Source organism: Pseudonaja textilis, chromosome 1 (assembly GCF_049901715.1).
Source record: "Pseudonaja textilis isolate UNSWEBS1 chromosome 1, rPseTex1.2, whole genome shotgun sequence".
Taxonomy (NCBI): domain Eukaryota; kingdom Metazoa; phylum Chordata; class Lepidosauria; order Squamata; family Elapidae; genus Pseudonaja; species Pseudonaja textilis.
In genome coordinates, this window is record NC_141990.1 from 308224426 (window position 1) to 308244697 (window position 20272).

General features: G+C 42.1%; 1 protein-coding gene across 4 annotated transcripts; it reads right to left on the minus strand.

Moving 5' to 3' along the window:
- Window positions 1-1426: 1426 nt before the first annotated feature.
- Window positions 1427-19867, minus strand: LGALS3 (galectin 3). Of its 4 annotated transcripts, none has more exons than XM_026698704.2 (6): window positions 19615-19867; window positions 7086-7107; window positions 6378-6824; window positions 5274-5362; window positions 3315-3483; window positions 1427-2131 (listed from the first exon to the last, which is right to left on the minus strand). In XM_026698704.2, the coding sequence occupies exons 1-6, from the start codon at window positions 19665-19667 to the stop codon at window positions 1976-1978; spliced, it is 936 nt and encodes a 311-aa protein (XP_026554489.2). In that variant the 5' UTR covers window positions 19668-19867; the 3' UTR covers window positions 1427-1975. The 4 variants fall into 4 exon arrangements, with proteins under 4 accessions (XP_026554489.2, XP_026554492.1, XP_026554490.1 ...); XM_026698707.2 differs by lacking the exon at window positions 19615-19867 and adding an exon at window positions 15814-15871 and having other exon boundaries at window positions 7086-7103; XM_026698705.2 differs by lacking the exon at window positions 19615-19867 and adding an exon at window positions 15814-15871.
- Window positions 19868-20272: the final 405 nt, after the last annotated feature.

Consider the following 20272-nt stretch of genomic DNA (forward strand, 5'->3'; position numbering starts at 1 on the left):
TTAATGTAAATAATTGTTTTAAATCAAGTTCTCCACTAATATTATTTCTAAAACAGTTATGTAGATCTGATCACTGAATCATAATTGAGTAATTGGCCAATTCACACATTAAACTAAGTCATGATTACAGGGAGTCCTTGATTTACATTCACAATTGAGATTGGAATTTCCATTGCCTAAGTGACAGCAGTCACTACAGTTCCAGTTGCTATTAACTGAATCCCACAGTCTTAGGTAAGGCAACTTCCTATTGGCTTCCCACAACCAAAGTTGGTCGGGAAGCTGACGGGAAGTTCCAGGTCCCAGATAAGTGGCTACTGCCAGGTAGGGGAGGGAGTGAGGGGATGTAAAGGAGAATCCATGGGAGGTGTGGTTAAAGGACTATGTGCGAGAGGCACTACGTGGGTGGAGAAGAGCTTGCAGGAGCGCATATGAGGCATCACACAAGTTGGTGAAAGTGGACAAGAGGTGCAATGTTGGTCAGGGAGGGTGACTGAAGGGTGCCATGAGAGTTCCAAGGTCTGCAACTAGCGAATGTAGGACAAGCATGGAGGGGCTGGGGAATGGGGGCAGGTGGGGGAGGTTTATCCAAGCAACTTGTGATCTTCTCTGCCAGCTTCCCTACTTTTCTTTCTGAGAAAGCCAGGAGGGAAGGTTGCAAATGGCAATCGTATGATCATGGGGTGCTTGGCAACAAGTGGGAAGGGTGAATGGGTTGCCTAGTACCCAGATCATGATCACGTGGCCACAGGGATTCTGGGACAGCCATAATTCCAAGGACCAGTTGAACCACCATTCATCATCATCATAAAAATGTCACTGAACAAATGGTAAATTTGGTGAACCGGACATCTATCATCTATAAACCTTGATCGACCAACCACTGACTAGCTATTTTCACACCACACACTAAGCCTGAAGCGATCCATAATTTAATGCAATTGTGAATCAAGCCAATGTATCTTTCCGATATGAGTAGCAGCAATTCAAAAGATTGAGGCATGTGCTCTTGATAACTTTCTTGTAGATTGGTGAATGCACTTAATACTTTTAGCATCAGAACAGGTGTTCCCTGTACTCTTAAGTCGTGTTTTTCAATCTCAGCAACTTTTAAGATGTGAACTTAAATTCCCAGAATTCTCTAGCCAGCAAGCTTCTAAGAGTTGAAGTACATACTGAATGTCTTAAAGTTGTCAATTTTGGGAAGCACTGTTCTAAGTACTTCTTCATTACCAGTTATTGCAGTCCTTCTATATGGCTAAAAAAGATAAAAAGTCACAGCAAAAACATGCATGCACACACACACACACATATATATATATATATATATATATATATATAATTCTGTAGGAAGAATGTCACTGAAACAAGCCAAATCTTGGAAGGCTTGAAAAATAAAGCTAAGAATTTGGAATGCTAAATGACACACTGCAGAAAGAAATCAGAATTTATTACTATGTATTCATACAGGTAGTCCTTGACTCATGACCGGTCACTTAACAATCATTCAAAGTTACAACAGTTTCCCCCAAAGCTACTTATAACCCAAAATTACAGTGGCCACATACACATGCCCTACACTCACATGATTGCATTGTGGGCACTAAAGACAACTGGCTCACCTTTACAGCTATTTGCAGTGTTCCATGGTAATGTCATTTTTTTTTTTGACACTGTCCAACATTTACTCCTGGTTTCCAGTAAAAAATACCCATTGGGTAAAATTGATTCGCTTTACAACCATGGTAAAGAAGGCTGAAAAAAATCAGGTCCAGTCACATGATGCCTAAATTTACGATTGCAATAGCTTACAACTCTAATTCTGACTAAAACTATCTGTTTCCAAGACTTGTATCTTTAAGAGTTTTATTAGTCACTACCCAATATAGTCTATTTAATATATTAGAAAACACCACCAACAACCACTTTTACAGGGATATTGAGCACTAGGGCTGCAATGGGCCAAAGGCTTGGCTTAGATCATGAAAGGCATGACACTGGTGAGGGTGACATCACCAGAAACAGACAGCTTGGTGATCTGATTCAGTTCTTTAACACGGTGTTTGTACTGCATGAGATGAGCGTCATCAACAGCTACTTTCAGGTGATCTGCTTCACAGAGAATCTGAATCTGTAAAAGGACAAATTGCCAAAAAGTCATAACTAAGAAGTACAGAAATACCATGAATTCATGCAACCTGAATCTTGCTTTTTTGCACTGGGCACAATGGATTTGCAGAGCTACCATCTTGTGCTTGTCATGCTTACATAAAAAAGCACCACAAATATTGCATGAAACCAGGAAATGTGTTGGGGAAAGTGCCCCATCCCAGCATCAAGAGAGCAATGCATCACAGGTTTTGGGGCAAGTGTTTGTTTTAAAAAAATACATTCTTCTTTGGATAGCATAAATATTTTAAGCGCACCCCGCCACAAAAAGTTTTTCTGCTTTGTTACAGACTAATGCAACCAGACCATATTGACTAAAGCTTTTGGAACTCAATTCAACTGAGTTGACATAAATGTTCTGTTGCATTCTACTCTCATTTTAAATAGTTTTTACCATTTTCTGGTACTCTTCAAAGAACCTCTATGCTTAGAATAACTATCACTTTACACTAATCAGCATACATTAAAATGAAATTTTGTTGCATGGTTGTCTCTGTTGGAGTACACTGGGAATGACAATGGTCTACTTGAAGGAAAATGAGGGTGTCTGTCAGAGGCCATCCCTCTGGGGGCAGGGAGAAGCTTCCTACTCATTGTTTGATGTCATCTGATTTGCCACCCTCCTATCAGAATCAGTTATCCATCCTTCTTTAAGAGCTATGCAGAAACGGCAGCAGGATTAGATGAATTCACAGGGCTCACTTAAAAAGGTTAGTGATTGAGCCTTTTTCTGTGTAATAAATTGAACCATATACTAATTAAATAACTTAAGACTTGTACAATATCCTACTGCATAGATACACACCCAAATTAACAGTAAAGCTTAGCATATTGTTCAAAGGCAATCACTAGGTATTTTTCCGGCTTGTGTTGAATGAACATAATATAAGCAACTCGTTTTCCTTAACTGGAAACCCCTCCAGGGGTACTACAACTCCCAACTCTTAAAATTCCCACTCAGTTTGGGTATTGCTGGGGATTCTGACAGGAGTGGTCTCAAATGTTATGAACACCGGACCCAGAAACTGAATCATAGAAATGGAATCAGGTAAATTAAACTGTCCCTTCAATATTTGCATAAATAATTTCCAGGCAATCAAGTTAATTCTTAGCTATCAAAAGGATAACCGATGCAAAAACTTTACCTTAAAAGATTTGCCAGCTTCAAAAGGAAACCTGGGTGCCGTCCGGTCTTCCGTCCCCCAGACATTTTGAATCTTGCTGTTGCATACAATCACCTTCCTGTTGTCCTCATTGAAGCGAGGATTAAAGTGGAAAGCAATGTCATTGCCTTTCTTCAAATCTACTTGAAATCTGTGAGAAATGAAGACACACAAATTGTTATTCCAATGTTCTATGCCAGAGGTGTCAAACTCAAGGCCGTGGGCCGGATCTGGCCCACAGGATGCTTAAATCCGTCCCACAGAGCCAGCCTGGAAATATCAAACTAGCGGCCCATGGTGTCTGGTGGCAAAAACAGGCCGAAAATGGGCCACAGGGCCCGTTTTCAGCTGGCAAAGTGTTGCAGGAGGCCATGGAAGGTAAAAACAAGGTGCAGGGGGGCCCCGTGTGGACCCCCCACACCCCATTTGGGCTGGCAAGATGCTGGAGGCATCTGTCCCAACCCCTCTACTGCATCCCACAAAGGAGAACTACAATGCTGATGTGGCCGTCAAAGAAATCCAGTTTGATCCCCTGATCTATGCAATGCAAACGACCAGCTATCTGCAAGGCATATAAATCCTTCCATTCTCCACCATCCAGTCAGAGCTGAAGAAGCTTCTTGGATGAGAAGTGAAACATCTTCAAAGAAAACCAGAAAGTCCAGTCACCTCTTGAAAAAGCACCTTTAGGACAACCATGACTTGGATGACTGAGAATCTCCATAGACCAATGTTCTACAGGAAGCTTATAAAACAAAGCTTCTCTATTTATTACATTCATCCAATTAATTATTAACTTGAAACTTGGATCTGCAGTGCGGCACCCCCTGTTGTATCATCGGGCAACTTTATTTTACTATTAAAACTTTAAATGAGAACTTTGTGTCCTGTAAAGCAGAGCACTCCTCACATATAAACTTTATTTCTAATCATACTTTTATATCCATTTTGGTTCCATACGCATTCTTAGAAAGTTAAAATCACAGAGGCTTAATAAAACCAGAAGATAAAGAGGGACAGGTGGGAGTTATAGAAATAATAGTCAATTACAATGTCTCCTATTTATGTCCTGAGTGTTTGAAGCAAGTCAAGAGTTTTCTGGGCAGGTGGACACAATCCCAGACTAAGTACAAGAGGACAGCCACTCCTCAGATATCCTTACAATTAAAGAGGAGGTTACAGGCTGGCACCCTGCTTTGCACCCCACCAGCATGGCATTTAAAATAACAACAGCAACAACAATAAAGAAGGTGAGGTGGGATGGGGTACCAGGAAGGCCCAAAGGAGACATCTTCAGGCATTACATAAGCTCCCCAGCTCCAGCCATAGCAAATAGGTCTAATGTCTTTTGGGCCACAGACCTCACTTGGCCTTGGAGTGACCTGCTAGTGGTATGCTCAGAGTTAAGACAAAGAAGTGGGTGATGCATGACAAGGACTGACTTTCATTTAATTTCAATTTTAATTAAATTAATACAGAGCTGCAAACGGGAGGCGGGGAGACTGCAATGTAAGCCTCCAGCATTCTTTCTGTAGCCTACAGAACCCTCCAAATTGATCGAGTCAAAATGTGCCCCCACTCTCATTGTTAGATTTATATCCTGCTTTTTATCTTAGATCTCAAGGAGATCTCCCTTCCTTTTTACCCCACAATAGCAAGTCTGTGAAAGATCATTCCTAACCCTTGTCCAACACCTTACCCATTATATCCCACTGGCTACACTTTTGGAGAATAGTCTAAGTACATGTAATAAAGGGGAGGGTTTTGGTTATAACCATCATCTCACAACACACAAATCCTAATGAATCCTTGATTTAATTTGGTCCTCCTAATCCCACAAGTAATGGATGCCAAAGGGCAGTCCCTCCCGCAATAAACCCAACTGTTCTTCAAGAAACTGGACCACTATCACCCACCACTCCATCCCCCCTGCCTTATTACCTGTTTGGCCTTGAATTCACTGTCCCAGTCATAGTTATTAACAAGCGAGGCACAAGTCCTGACGGAAGGGGTAGGTCAAACGGGACTTTCTGAAGACAAAAACAGATTACATCAAGTCAAAACAAACCAGTTAACAAAATTAAAGAGCACACAGTCCAACAGGTCTAATACTGTAGCCTGTTTTGACTTTTGGCTTTCTTTTTATTACAAATATATCTCCTCTCATCACAAACCCCTTTCTTGTAAAGGTATTTCTGGACTCCTTTTCCTTATGGCCTCCTCTTGGTCTCAGATAAAGGTTTTCTCCAAATTATTCTGCCTCTAGTTTGTATCTCTGTCCTGTGGTTATGAATCCCAGGAGGGAGTGCATTCCAGAAAAGCAAGAGGCAGCAAAGTTTATGTAGATGACCAGATGGAGCCTGAGGGCAGGGTCAAATTTATCATCAGTCTGGAGTCCCTAATGCCCCTGAAAGAGACCCAAGTCCAGTCCACCCATTGAAGTCTGTTGACTCTTATCTGGTGCCAATTCGCCTAGACAATTAGTAGATCTGACCATTAGTAGATCCATTAGTATAAGTTGCATGGAATAAACTCACTGAGCTTTTGAACACTATCTGGACTCGTGGTTTCTTGCTCCTGACAATTTATGTGGGAAGAAAAGAATTAAGTCATCCCTATAAGTTCTCATAGTGCAAGTAGTTCACTTTGGTTGAGCAAAATTTCTGTCTATGGATGAAGAACAACAAAGGAAACTCCTCAGAAGACCCCAGCATCTTTTTTGGTTTTGGGGGCCTGGCAATCCTGTCACATTCCCTTCTATGTGTTGGGCTTGAGTGTCATTAAATGTATTTACAATAAATCATCACTGATGTTCAATCTGCATCTACTTGACTAGACTTTGGGACCTTCAGTTTGGAGCCAAAAGTTCTCGAAGTGAAATATTTGAACACCCACCAAACATTCAGAGTTTAATTTTGGTCTTACCAATAAGAGTTGCTGTTCCTTTGTTTTAAAAAAAGAGAAATCTTTAATCAAGAACAGAAAAAAAATGCAGATACCCCCTTGCCATGCACAGATCAGAAACATGAACATAGTTTTTCTCACCAATGGGCCAGAAAATCCTCCAGGTCCACTTTGTGGTGCAGTTGGCTGTGCTCCCCTGTCACTTAGGGGCTGTCCAGGAGCAGGATACATTCCTGAGGCCCCTGGTGGAACCATTCCTGGTGTGTTTGAAAATGTGCCGGGCCCTGGTGGGCCTCCAAAATATGCTCCAGGTGCTGCTATTCCTCCTGGGCATGTGCCTGGTGCTCCGGGAAATGCTCCTGGTATGTTGGGATATGCTCCTGGCGCTCCGGGATATGCTCCTGGTGCTCCGGGAAATGCGCCTGGTGCTCCGGGAAATGCGCCTGGTGCTCCAGGAAAAGTGCCTGGTGCTCCAGGAAATGCGCCTGGTGCTCCGGGATAACCTGAGAAGGCTCCAGGCTGATTCCCCCAAGGATTCGGTTGCATATTTGGGTTAGGATTGTTGGACCCTGACAGGGCATCTGATAGCTGTGAGAAAAATAAAGAATGTGTTACATAGAACCCTTTTTCCCAGCCAGTAGCAATATTTTTGCTGAATTTTTGGCTTTCCCAGAAAGCTGCATGATCTACAGCAATTTATTAATGCCCCTTCTTTAAACGACAATAGAGTGAGGGTCTAGAAAAAAGACAGAGGGTCTAAAAGAAAAGTGGAGCATAGATTTAATAATAATTAAAAATAAAAGGAAAAGTAAATGTGGCATTAAAAAGCACCATTTTCTTCAGACTTACCGAAAATCCGTCAGACATCTTCCTGAAACAAAAGAGACAACAGGCTAATTAGAAGAGCTCAGGATATTTTAGAGACTCTGGGGTCCAGCCCAGATCTTGGTAGAACTTCAATGTAAGAGAAAAAATGTGAAACTGGGAATATATTTGTGTGCCTTTTGCAGAATGGAAAAAACGAAGACAATGCAATCTATATAACCCAGGGGTGCCATACCCACCCTCATTTTAGCAAAGGGGGAAAAAGTCATGATATGTCACATGACGACAACATGACACCGCGAGTTTAACATCCCTGATGTAACCAATGACTATATTGCTAGAAAATAATGTGGTTTTGTGTTGTACCTGGACACACATTTCTTTCTATGTTTTGGCAATTTAAACACAGAGGGAAGAAAAGGGATAAGTAACAACATTTCCCTGGACACAGTGAAGCCTATGATGTCAGTAGAGGGTGCTCCAGGACTTCAAAAAAATAAATTCAAAACTGAAAACCATTCAAAAGCCAGTTAAATGCTACAAATGTCATGAGCTAATCAAATCTGTAAATCAAATTTATATTCTTGTGTGAGATTTCATACATTTCTGAACATTTTTAATTCAAGATTTTTTAAAAATAATGTAACATACGGTTTAGGGAGCACCCGCAAGATTGTGTAGAATTGTTAAAATGTTTTAATTATCTGAAAAGGTTCATATGTCCTGCTGTACATTTTTTAAAAAAAATTGATTTATTTATATCTCTTTACTTTTTTTGAAAATAATTCTAGTTGACAAACATAATCCTTCCTCCTCCAATTTTCCATCTCAGGTGGGTTAAAATGTAATAGATTGTCACCCAGCCAGTTTCATGCCTACCATCTCCAGGTTTCTAGCCTAGTTTCTTAACCACTAGACCAAAATGCCTCCTATGTAGCCCACCAGAATTTCCAGTGGAGGCCATTTCAATTAGATGAGTCCAATGAACAAAATACGCTAGGACAGTGGTCCCCAACCTTTTTTGTGCCACGGCCCGGTACCGGCATCAGAAAATGATCCGCGGCCCGGTACCGGCATCAGCACGCATGACAAGGCAAGGAGAGCGAGCGACCAGCCAGCCAGCCATCCCCCGCTTCTCCCCACCACCTTCAACTCCTCCTTTGTACCTTTGTCGATGGGCTTGGCTTCGGGATGATCGCTCGGCTCGCCTTGCCTTGGGTGCTGAAAGAATCTTCACGCCTTAGTTTCGTTCGAAGTCCCCCCACTTCGATGAAACTAAGGCGCGAGGATTCTTTCAGCACCCAAACACCACTTTCCAACTGGAAAAGCTCACCCGGAAGCACTTTCTCGTCAAACAAGATGGCAGCACCCAGCAAACCGGCGGCCCGGTAGGAAATGTTCCACGGACCGGTACCAGTCCGCGGCCCGGTGGTTGGGGACCCCTGCACTAAGACACATATTACAAAAGCACCATTTGGAAGAGGATTTTTTTTCCTACCTTCTTCCTCTTTGTGTGTGTGATGGGTGGGGGAGGAAACTACTGTACAATAGACTTACAGATAGATTAGGATTGACCTGTGTTTGGTCAAATTTTATTGCAGAAAAAGGAAGATTTTCAAGTGTCTTTTGCTTGTTCTGAGTTTCATCAGCCACTTGCTACCTTCCAAATGCCTCAGGAGTGGAACTGAGAATCCTCAGCCTTAAAACGAATGGCCTCAAACTGAAGAAAGCCCCAGATAAATGAAGGAAAAGAATGGGGGAGGTTTTGAGGTGGACTTTAAAAAAATAATAAAATAGATTTCTGAAGAAATCTGCTTCCAAAAGCAGCCCAATGTCAAAACTTTGCATTGAGCAATCCAAATGAATTTTGCTTTTTACAAGCATGGTGTTGACTCATCTTGCAATTAACAATGAAAATTGTCCTAAAACATATTTTGGTTTCTGTACCAGACACAGAACTGTTTGTTGGGAAAGATCAATCTTTCGGCTGGTGTCTGAAGCTCGTGTAGTATACAAACCTCAGATACCACAGAAAGCATGAAAAGCACACATACTCATCATAAGCATACTTTGTGTTTTCAGGGAAATTGTTATAGAAGCCTCTTTAGAAAATACTCTGTCATTGTTTGTGTTGGATGAAGTAAATGCCCTATGCAAATATGAGTCATGAACTCCCACACCAAGAGTTTTGATTCAAAAATTCTTCTCTTTGTCTTCTATTACAAGAAAGCAGTTTTATCAATCACATAATATAAATTGTATCCCTGTTATAAATCTTGTCCTGAATTAATTCAGTAAGACATACAAACGGGCTGATGCTCACATCAAGCCTGGGAAAAATAAAAACAAGGAAACTAACAGCACTTTATCAACAAACATTCTTTTTGGAATGTTCTCTAGGACTTCTCTGGATTCAGTATGCCTGAAAACACTTCCTCTAATGCACGTCAGATTCCAGTTACTGCTTTATTTTGGAATGGGGGTGGGGGGGAGGGAGGGAGGAAGGAAGGAAGGAAAGAAGGAAAGAAGGGTCTCTGTAAAGCAATGCATTAATACCAAGCACAGGTAATCCTTATGACCTCAATTCAGCCCAAAATTTCTGTTCCTAAGTGAGAAATTGGTTAAGTGGATTTTATCCCATTTTACGACCTTCCTTGCCACGGTTGTTAAGTGAATCCCTGCGGTTGTTAGTAAAACTGCTGTTAAGTTAAACTGGTTTCCCCATTGATTTTGCTTGTCAGAAGGTAGAAAAGGGGATCAGATGACTCCAGGACACTGCAACCGTCATAAATATGAGTCAGTTGCCAAGCATCTCAATTTTGATCATGTGACCATGGGGGTGCTGCAATGATTGTTCTCCTTCTGCTATAGGAAATTATTTCATAACAAACACCCTCACACTTGACCACTGCCAACAGCATGCGCTAACTAGTTTCAAAAATGCGTTGTTGTGCGGCATACTCTCTATTGCTGCCTTGGGCACAGTTTTTACAAACAACTCCAGAAGAGGCACAAGTCCAAATGATCCTAATTGGAACAAGAATGGAAAATGTGTTTCATAATGTCCTTTATGGCCAGCCAAAAATGGTCCTTGTCATTTATTTTTTTCAAAAAAATGTTTTGCAGCTTGAAAGTAGTGCTTCTCACCATAAAGACCCAAGCAATTTGCTGTTTGCATGTTTGCCTCTAGCAAAAGCCGCTGCACACTTTTAAACATGTTCCTAGTTAAACAGAGCCAAAAGGCAAACAACCCACAACTCTGCTAGTTGTCCTTCTACCCATTTGATTTTCACATGCTAGCTTGCCGGAATATTAACACTTAGATAATGAGCTAAATAGCCAGGCAGTGAAGGGATGAGAATTTATATTTGGTGACAGAAGCATCTCAGATGTAAAAATAATGATTGTGCAAAAGTACTCTAAATTGAAACGGAAGACATTACAAGAAATATTGAGCCAGAATTTGGAGGAGTAGGGCTTATTTTTGCTATTTTATGCGATGGTTCTTTGATAGAGCAGTCGATGATCTCAAGAAATCAAAGGCTGAGAAAACAATGGGGGGGGGGGGTCAAAACACTCAAAACTCCTCCCCCTTTTATATATGTCACAATGAATATAAAAAGGACTTCATTTATGCAGTAATAGCTACCACTTTGGTCCTCCCTGCTGATGACCCCCAAGGCTACTTTGTGCAGTCTTATCTTTAAAGAGCAATTTGTGAGGCATTTTGAACCAAATTTAAAGGGCCATGAGGATGTCTCCTTTATGTTTTTAAAGGATATGGAAAAACAGAAGATCAGCCTTTTCAGCATGTACTAAGCTTTTCATTTTTAACTGAGTTATCAGGATTAAATCCTCTTGACTGAGGCATGCTGATCAATGGAACCGAATCCACAATGTTTATTTTTCAAGATGTTCGACATGTTTGATTCTACACTGGAACCCTCGGATAGAGGCATCAAAACTTGTTAAACTGGTTTAGATCATGTTTGAGGACAAGTAATGTCTATCCTAATTGATTTGCCTAAGTTGCTTGGAATGTTTGATATGTAGCTGCCGCCTCACAATTTAAAATTATTTTGCAAACCTTGTGTTACATAGGTCATGGTAGGGATGGACTCGGAAAAAGCTTTCCTGTGAGGATGTGCTACAAGCGGGTTATCCTCCACTACAGAATCATGATTTTTTTTTTTTAATTAAGCACCAGAACAAAATCTATGAACACCAGCCAACAATACTGGGAGATTACCGGTAGATTTTAAAATTCACTCACTCATTTAATCCTCCTTTTCATTGGCCAAATATCAATGGGCATTGGATTAGTCTATGACAGGGGTGTCACATCATCATGGCAGAGTCATGTGACATATTGGGACTTCCCCCCTTCACTAAACCAGGCATGGGCATAGCCAGCACGTGACACATCCGGCCTGCGAGTTTGACAGCCCTGGTCTATGAGGTCTTGTGGAATATAAAACAGGACTTCAGACTTTTGTTCCCTACAACACTCTTTTGGTAGGTAGTGCTGAATTAATATCTCCTCATCATCCTTCATCAATTTTTAGTGGTTTGTCATTGAGTAGTCTGGATAGATATAAAGCTGTCCTTTGTCACGGCCATGATAGCATGGAGCACAACTATATCATGTTTAAAAATTTTCTTTCAAGGAAAAGGATGCACTGCTATTTTATTATCCAAATATTCATTTATGGTAACCTTTAAATACTTTGTTAAGGCTCGACCTATATCCCAGCTAAATTACTTCTGAGTCCCCTTTGTGCCACTCATGCCATCAATTGAAAAACGGTACCTTAAAGCCAGTGGTGAGATTCAAATTTTTTTACTACCGGTTCTGTGTGTGTGTGTGGCTTGATGGGCGTGGCTTGGTGGGCGTGACAGGGAAAGGGTACTGTAAAATCCCTATTCCCTCCCCACCCCACTAACCTGCTTTCCAGCTCTGTTCTCCTGTGCAGGGCAACACAAAAAGACCCAGCCGACCATCTGGGACTCGGGAGGCAGAGAATAGATGGAGGCGGGGCCAGTCAGAGGTGGTATTTGCCGGTTCTCCGAACTACTCAAACTTTCCGCTACCGGTTCTCCAGAACTGGTCAGAACCTGCTGAACATCACCTCTGCTTAAAGCCTCTTTAATTCATCAAATGATTATATCTATGCTAATCTTTGAGAGATGGGGATTCTTGAAATCTACCATGTTACATATTCAGTGGCAACACATTTAATGTGGTTAAACCAAGAAATGAAACAGTCATCCGTTCCCACCGTATCCTTTGACCAGTCAGCCATTATCTCAATCAAATCCCCTTCCTGGTGGTTCTAGACTCACATAATCACAGTAACCAGTAACGTTTTAGAATTAACCATGTCCTCACCCATTTGTTCTGATATCTCATGAGTCTTGGCATACTTCCTTGCATCGCTAGCTCCTTCTTCATTGGACAACCGGGCAGCAGTAGCCACAATGTGGACACTGTATACAATGTCCTCAGGCGTGTTCTCCACTGCTAGATCTTCACATTGAGTTCTATGATGGAAAATCTTGCTTTCTCCTACCCCCCCCAGCTGTTTATACAACACAACTGACTGTAGCATTAGTTAATCCTATGCATGGCTGGATTTATTTTGGGCTAAATCTAATTCTCAGAGTTAGCTGATTCAGTTGACTGACTCTTTCATGGAGTTGCTGTATCACCCTCACCCTCCTCCTACTGACCTGGGTAAGTGTGTCATAGGAGAATGGTGATCAAGTAGCACACAGCCGTATTTGTCAGGGGACACAGTTTAGGTAAAGAAACATCCGCAAGAAAAGAACCAGGTTCAGGGAAAACAGATCCATTTGCTACCACCTTTGCCTGCCTTCCTCAAAATGTAGAGTAAAGTTCCTTTCACAGCTTCAATTTTCTTTCCTATACTGAAACTCAGGGATATGGAACCTGTGACTCTGTATTGCTGAAGGATCCATTTCAGTAGCTGCAGCCATGCAGCCGATTGCAAGGGATGCCAGGAACTGAAGTTTTGGCAGTGGGAAGGAGAGGTAGGCCAGAAATCTTCTATTCTTACTGTAATCTCTCCTGTTCTGCAATGTTCTCATTTCTGACATTAGGGTTCATCTGAGAAGAAATATCTCCCTTCCCCCAGGAAGGCAAAGCACCAGAATGAAAATGGGTGGCTGGAGGCAACAAGGGTTTTGATTTGGAAGAAGTCACAAAGTCGAATTCAATCCACCTCTCAGAACAGGTGTCCAAATTAAAATATGCCTGCTGGATGGTTACCCAGCCGCTGATGAAAGATGCTGTTTTTATTATTATTGTAACTTACTTTACTTATAAGTACAGTGACCATATATTTAATCTAAAGTATCCAACTCCTTTTTTCTTTCTTTTTTAACCACCTTCAAGGCTGAGACAGAGTGACAGGTCTAAGGTCACCCCACTGACTTTTGCTTAAGATGGGACTAGAACTCACAATCTCCCAGTTACTAGCCTGATTTTCTCACTGCCACACCAAATTGGCTCTTCTATCTGCCTCTACATTATGCTAATTGTGTCCAGCTCTTCCTTCCTTCTGAAAGGTCATACTTTAGATAAAGATTACATTTGGATTTGCACTAAAGGCAATAAAGTAAGGAAGAGGTAAGGAGAAGGAAGTTAAGCTTTGTCTGGGTTTACATATTATACTAACTCAAAATGTAGTTTCAGCTGAGCATCTTCCATGAATCCAGCCAATGTGATTTGAAAATGATAACAATAGCACTAGCAATAGCACTAGACTTATATACCGCTTTACAGTGCTTTACATCCCTTTCTAAGTGGTTTAGAGTCAGCACCACATGGCCTCCAACAATTTGGGCCTTCATTTTATCAAACTCGGAAGGATGGAAGGTTGAGTCAACCTTGAGCCTGGTGAGATTTGAACTGCCAAATTGCAGGCAGCCAGCTGCACTCTAACTACTGTGCCACCGTGGCTATTATAGTTAATAATCATAGTTAATAATTTAGCATATTGTGTGAATTCAATCCACTGTAGCTTGAGCCCAATCCATAATTAAGCATTAATCATGGCTAATAGTGACACAGAAAGCCAATCAAAGTACTGTTTTGTTCTTGGGCTACCCCCAACTTGTTGAAACAGCTTGGGGCAAAGGCACAATTTGTCATTTGATTTCTGCACAGTAGATAGAGACTGAATCTACTATTCCCTGTTGTTTCTGTCTGATGATGACAACTTTCAAATTCTGCATCTAAGCCTTTCCTGGCCTGACCTTATACACGGGTGGCTGCTTTCAGGAAGTTGGTAAGTGCAGGAATTGTGCAGTTATCTGATGCCATTTAAATACTGTAACACTGAAATGGAACGTGATGTCAAGATGTTAAGGTACAGATTAGAAATTAGGAAGAAACCCTTGACAGAAATTCTACCTATCTGAGTAGTATGGGTTACAATATGGAAGGTTTTTCCCCTTTCACTGGAGTTTTTCAAACATCCTGGATAGTCATCTATCAGGGATAGTGAAGTAAACCCTGCAGTGCGAAGGGGGTTGGACTGGATGACCTCTGAGGTCCTTTCCAATTGTAGGAGTCTATGACTGTTGATCCCTTACCATCAAGACAGAAAAGAAGGAACACCTTGAATGGGTGAGGACTAGGATGTTTAAAGGTCTGACTTCTCCCATATGAAGCCTACCTATTGAGATCATGTTTGAAGGTCCTGTGAAGACCTCTGCATTTGGCTGGGGTGAAGGACCTTCAAACATGATCTCAATAGGCAGGCCATGGTAGGTTGGGCAGAGTTCAGCTACAGTTTGCCTCCCTCAGTAAAGTCTGCCACAACTTTAGGGGTCAGCTATGTACTGTTGGTGGTGCAAATAATTCTGAATTATTACCATTATTCCAGGGGAACTGTTTCTCATTAACATGTACAGTTAGAGTCCTCGACTTACAACCACAATTGTCCCCAAAGTTTCTGTTGTTAAACAAGACATTTGTTAAGTGAGTTTTGCCCCATTTTACGACCTTGCCTGCCACCGTTGTGAAGTGAATCACCACAGTTTGTTAAGTCAGGAACAAGGTTGTTAAATAAATCTGGCTTCCCCGTTGACTTTGCTTGTCAGAAGGTCACAAAAGGGGTTCCCATGACCCTGGGGATGACCCTGCAACCGTCATCAATTGCCAAGCAGCTGGATTTTGATCATGTGACCATGGGGGTGCTGCAGCAGTCATAAGGATGAAAAACGGTCTTAAGTGCTTTTTTTTCAGGACCGTTGTAATCACGGTCACTAAACGAACTCTTGTAAGTCGAGGACTATTGCTGCGTGTGTATGCGTCTCAAGACTCACGCACGCGCCCCTTCGAGTCGCTTCTTCTTTCCGACCGGCCCTGGCTGACAGCTCCAGGAGGCTCCAGTTGGGAAGTCCACCCCCTCGCCCAAATTGCTGCTTTGGGCGGGTCGGGAAAGTCCAGCCAACTTTTCCACTCGGCTTCCCGAAAGGCGGGACGAACGTCTCCCATCCGGACATATGCAGGTTTTCCTTTCCTTAACGTTTTTCTCCACAAGTGCGGATTCCGCTTTTATTTCGCCCAAACAAAATGATGGCGGGCGAAGCACAACTTCTTCCTTCCTTCCTATGGCGCGAGGCGAAGGACGAGGGCAGCGTCCCCTCACACACACACACAAACTCACACACACAGACCGCCCGCCAAAAGTTGTCCCGTCCTCGCCTTCCTACCCCGACTTACCCGGCCAGATCCCGCTGGAGACCCTGGGCTGACTCGGCGGAGCGGCAGAGAACGACTCAGGCTGGGCGGGACGTCGGAGCAGCTCAAATACGTGCGGGCCCGTCCCCGGACCGCCCCGTCCTTTCCGCTCCAGCGGCAGCCTGACTTGCCACGGCCGGCTCCCCACCCCAACGCCACCGCTCAGCCTGGCTTGCCAGCGGACACTCCCCGAATGGTTGTGCCTTCGCCTCATTCAAGACGGGCGTCTTGAGAGACACCTACTTTCGCACCAGACCCACTTCGCCGAGGTCCTTGATGCTCTCTGAGTGGGTTTCTTGCAGACTTTTGGTGGGTTTCTTGGAGACGTTTTATTACCACAGTAGGTAACATCATCAGTGCATCGGGGAACGAAAGAAAGGTCTGAGTGGAAACCTCCAAGTTCAGAGACCACCAGGGACAGTTTAACCCTAAACTACAAGTATTCTATCAGTATCATTTGGCAGAGTTGCGAAGATAAATTGGGCTTGGGATTTGCTTTTGTGAGGGAGAGCCACACAACCATTTCTGTTGGATCCCCTGGAAAAGAGAAAATTGAGATACCGATGCCATTCCTAATAAATGCAGGTTCTTCTTCTACCCCAAAGTTGGAAATCGAATAAGACTTAGAGGGGAAGCTAAAGGTTCAGACCTCCTTTCTGATTGGTCCTAAGGACATCATGGAGCAGTCAGTGCTGGTTATTTACAGTCCTGCAACTGGAGGTTGCAACTTTCATGATGACACTGGACCGCTGGCTTTCTCCCCAAAACATTAGCAAGGGATTTTTATTGGCCTGCAAAGGGACCTTATGGAAAAGCTTCCCTCTTTACCCAAGAACCAAATTGGAAAAGACAGCAAATATTAGGCTGGTTTTGTCAAAAAGGAAAAAAACAACACTTTCTTCAACAATTGTTAGGAAAACAGAAATCTAACAAGTGTGGTTTCACCTGGATTTTCCTATTCAATAGGGCCAAAGTGGTCCATTGATCATTCATAGAGTTGTGTTTACAAAAGACAACACCCTTTTTTTATAAAAAAAAATCACAGCTTATAAAAGATCACTGTTTCAGATTGCACAATACACTGGTATTTTTAAACACAAAGTAATGAGATTAGGCAATCACCGCTCTATTGTCATGAAAGCCAGGTTGGAAAGTGATCACCAAGGAGCCTTATAGTATTTTCAAAACTCAACACAACTTGCCTTCAGAAGTTGTGAAAAACTGGAAGTTTTAAAGAGGAGATTGAACAACTGTTTGCCTGAAATGGTGTAGGGCAGGGCTATCAAACTCCCAGCATGTGGGCCAGATGTGTCACATGGGCTGGCCACACCCATGCTTGGTTTAGCAAAGGGGGGAAAAGTCCAGATACATCACATGATGCCGCTGTGATGACTTGAGTGTGACACCCCTGATGTAGGGTTTCCTGCCTGAGCAGGGGGTGGACTAGAAGACCTCCAAGGTCCCTTCCAACTGTTATTTTGTTATTCTGCTCTCATATATGAAATTAAGCTCCTACATTGCATAAGGCATGACTTAATGAAACATGGTTTATTAAATATAAACCACAATTGGCTGTTGACACAACAAAAGGAACTAAGTTCCATTTATTGCATTAGTGAACCAGGCCACAGCTGCAGAAATACCTGCCCAGACTTTCTCCCCATGTAGCAATATGAACCAAAAGTAAGCATAATCCTTATCAACCATATGCAATGTGTGGCAGCCACAGGGAGACATGCTCTCAGAGTTATAAACCCAAGCTTCTGGCTATAGTGATTAGATTAAATGTTTGTCTTATGAAAAACAAGTGGAGGGGTGGGCTTATTGCTAGGGAGACCCGCACAAGAATTATTTATCACTTGTTTTCTATTCCTGTGATGTTGCCACAGCAGCAAGAAAGGGAGATGGGGAACTCCATTTATTTACATAGCTGGTACTCTGCTAATATTTTGATGAAGACAGGAGACAAAAGACACTGTAAACTATGGCTGAACCAAATTGAACAGGCCACTTTGTGGCTTAATGTCATAAATTTACATACCAATATGGTTTGTAAACCATAGTTTAAGGGTTGCAGTTTGTGTAAATCTGGACATTGTCATTGGGGCACCAATGAGGATGTTATGAAAAAAATCCAGTAGTGGCCACGACCATTTAATCTTTTGTTGTGGGACTTTGATCACACAACTGCAGCCACTATCTTGGCTTTCTTCATCCTTCCTCTGTCCTTTGTTTGTCATCCCTCTGGGTGGAACATTAACTTTTTGGCAGATTCAGCCTTAAACGGAACATTTGTGAGCCCTATTGATTTCAGTGGCTAAAACTGAGATCAATAAAGATGGGCTCATTTGCATTTCTATGTCATCTCACAGAGTACAGATCATGGCAGCCCAGCATTTACTGGGAGGTGCACCCCTTGCCGTTTTGTCCATGTTTATGGGTCTTATTAGGTTGGCAACACGTTGCATGAAAAGGAAGCATTAAGCAGAAGGCAGCAGCCAATGCTGGTACGTCATAAAAGACACACAATGCTGAAGGTGCAGAAATATAATTTCTTAGGTACAAAAGTTAGCATCCTTCTACTTCCTGATTTATAATTGTCTTCATTCAATAATTCTATATAAAACATTGATTGAGAAGGATTATTCTCTCAAAGGGGATACTGTGCTATTCAGAGAAATATAATGGTATATATTTATCAAGTTTATATAACCACGCATCTTAAAACAACTGACCTTTTATTATTACTATTACCTTTATTGTCAGAGTGCAACATGTGTACCATGAGATTAGCTGAGCCTCCCTTCGTGCACTCCCCCCAACACAACTCATAGTGAGGACAGAAGTCCCTAACCCAGTCCCAATCTTATTACACTAAGAGTAGAACCAAGCTAAAACAGTTAATACTAAACTATTATTATTGTTGTTGTTGTTAAAATATTAAAAAGCTATAAAACAGAACTAAAAAAAGAAAGATGAAGAGATGTTAATAATAGTGGAGCCATCCCATAAAACCTATGGGGTCAACAGACCTGATGGCAAAACCAGGTTTTGATGGATCTTTAGAAAGTCAAAAGTGATGAAGCTGGCCTTACTGCTCCATGAAGAGACCAAAGCAGATTCACCTAGAGTTCACCAAGTATAATTCCCTTCACAATGGGATCAACAGATGTCCTCTCTGCTGGATCTGTTGGGTTGGGTAGATGTAATCAGAGAGACAGGTTCTTCAAATAACCTAGTCCCATGCCATGCCATGTTGGTCATTCATAGAATAGAATAGGAATAGGAATAGAATAGGAATAGGAATAGTTTTATTGGCCAAGTGTGATTGGACACACAAGGAATTTGTCTTGGTGCAAATGCTCCCCAGTGTACATAAAAGAAAAGATACATTCGTCAAGAGCCAAGAATCATAAGGTATAACATTTAATGATTACTCTGAGTAGGTCCACTTGATCTAGGAATGGATGTAACATACAACAAAGTTGTGCAAAAGCCCTCCTAGCCACGACTGCCATCTGCTCTTCAAATCCAACTGATCTGGGATGAACTTTATTTGGGGGATCACATAGCTACAATTTCTTTCATGTGTCCAAACAGATTGAATTTTTATTCAGGTTTTTGAGCAAAGAATGAACTGGGAGCCAGTGACCCATTTCTGCCTAAAGAGGCATAATTTCTTCCTTGCAAACCACCTTTGCATTCAGGGCTGCTCATAGTTATTTAAAATGTGTGTTTGTTATTTATTAATATGCCCAGGTACAAAAATGTAGAATTACTTACCTTTCAGCAGGCATATATTGGGTAAGACTGGGGTATATGTTTCTTCTTCTCATGTTATCTATTGAATTTCAGTTCTTGTCATGAGTTTTCAGGCCTGGCTTAAGTCAGGCCTGCTCAATGGCATTCAATGGGGTGGAAGGTAGCAACTTGTGATGCAAGCCCTCCCCCCTTTTCTACAAGCATCAGAATCACATGGATGATCCAAAGGAGCTCAATTTGCCAGAAGAGCATATTGTTGGTGCAATCTGCTCATGTGAGTACCCTATCTATTGGAGTCACATGGCTCCCAGTCACAGGCCACAACTCCAGGATGAATCGATGACACAACTTATTCTGCAAAAACAGCTATGAGTCACACTTTGGAGCAATTAAAATTCCTTTCCAAGTCTTAAAACACATAATATGTATTCCTCCGGGAACCTACATAGCAGCTCTGTGAAGACAGTGTTGGAAGGAAAATCCACCTGGTTCAGTTCCAAGCTGGGAGAAAGACACTGGAAACATGGAGGTTGATTGGAAAGAAGGGTTTATTGATGAAGCAGAACCACCAAGCACATGCAATTCTGGGCAGCTGACAAAATGGAGTTGAGAGCCGGTGGGGTTTATACTTTCTTTGGGCTTTGTATATGAGCTTCCTGTTCCTGTGCAAAACAGGTCT

Excerpts from the sequence above, each read along its gene's own strand:
- LGALS3 (XM_026698704.2), bottom strand. The coding sequence starts at position 19,667 with ATGAGAAGAAGAAACATATACCCCAGTCTTACCCAATATATGCCTGCT. Across the intron at positions 6,825-7,085 it reads AGATGTCTGACGGATTTTCG|CTATCAGATGCCCTGTCAGG; the intron begins GTAAGTCTGAAG and ends TTTTTCTCACAG. Across the intron at positions 5,363-6,377 it reads GAGGATTTTCTGGCCCATTG|AAAGTCCCGTTTGACCTACC; the intron begins GTGAGAAAAACT and ends TTTTGTCTTCAG.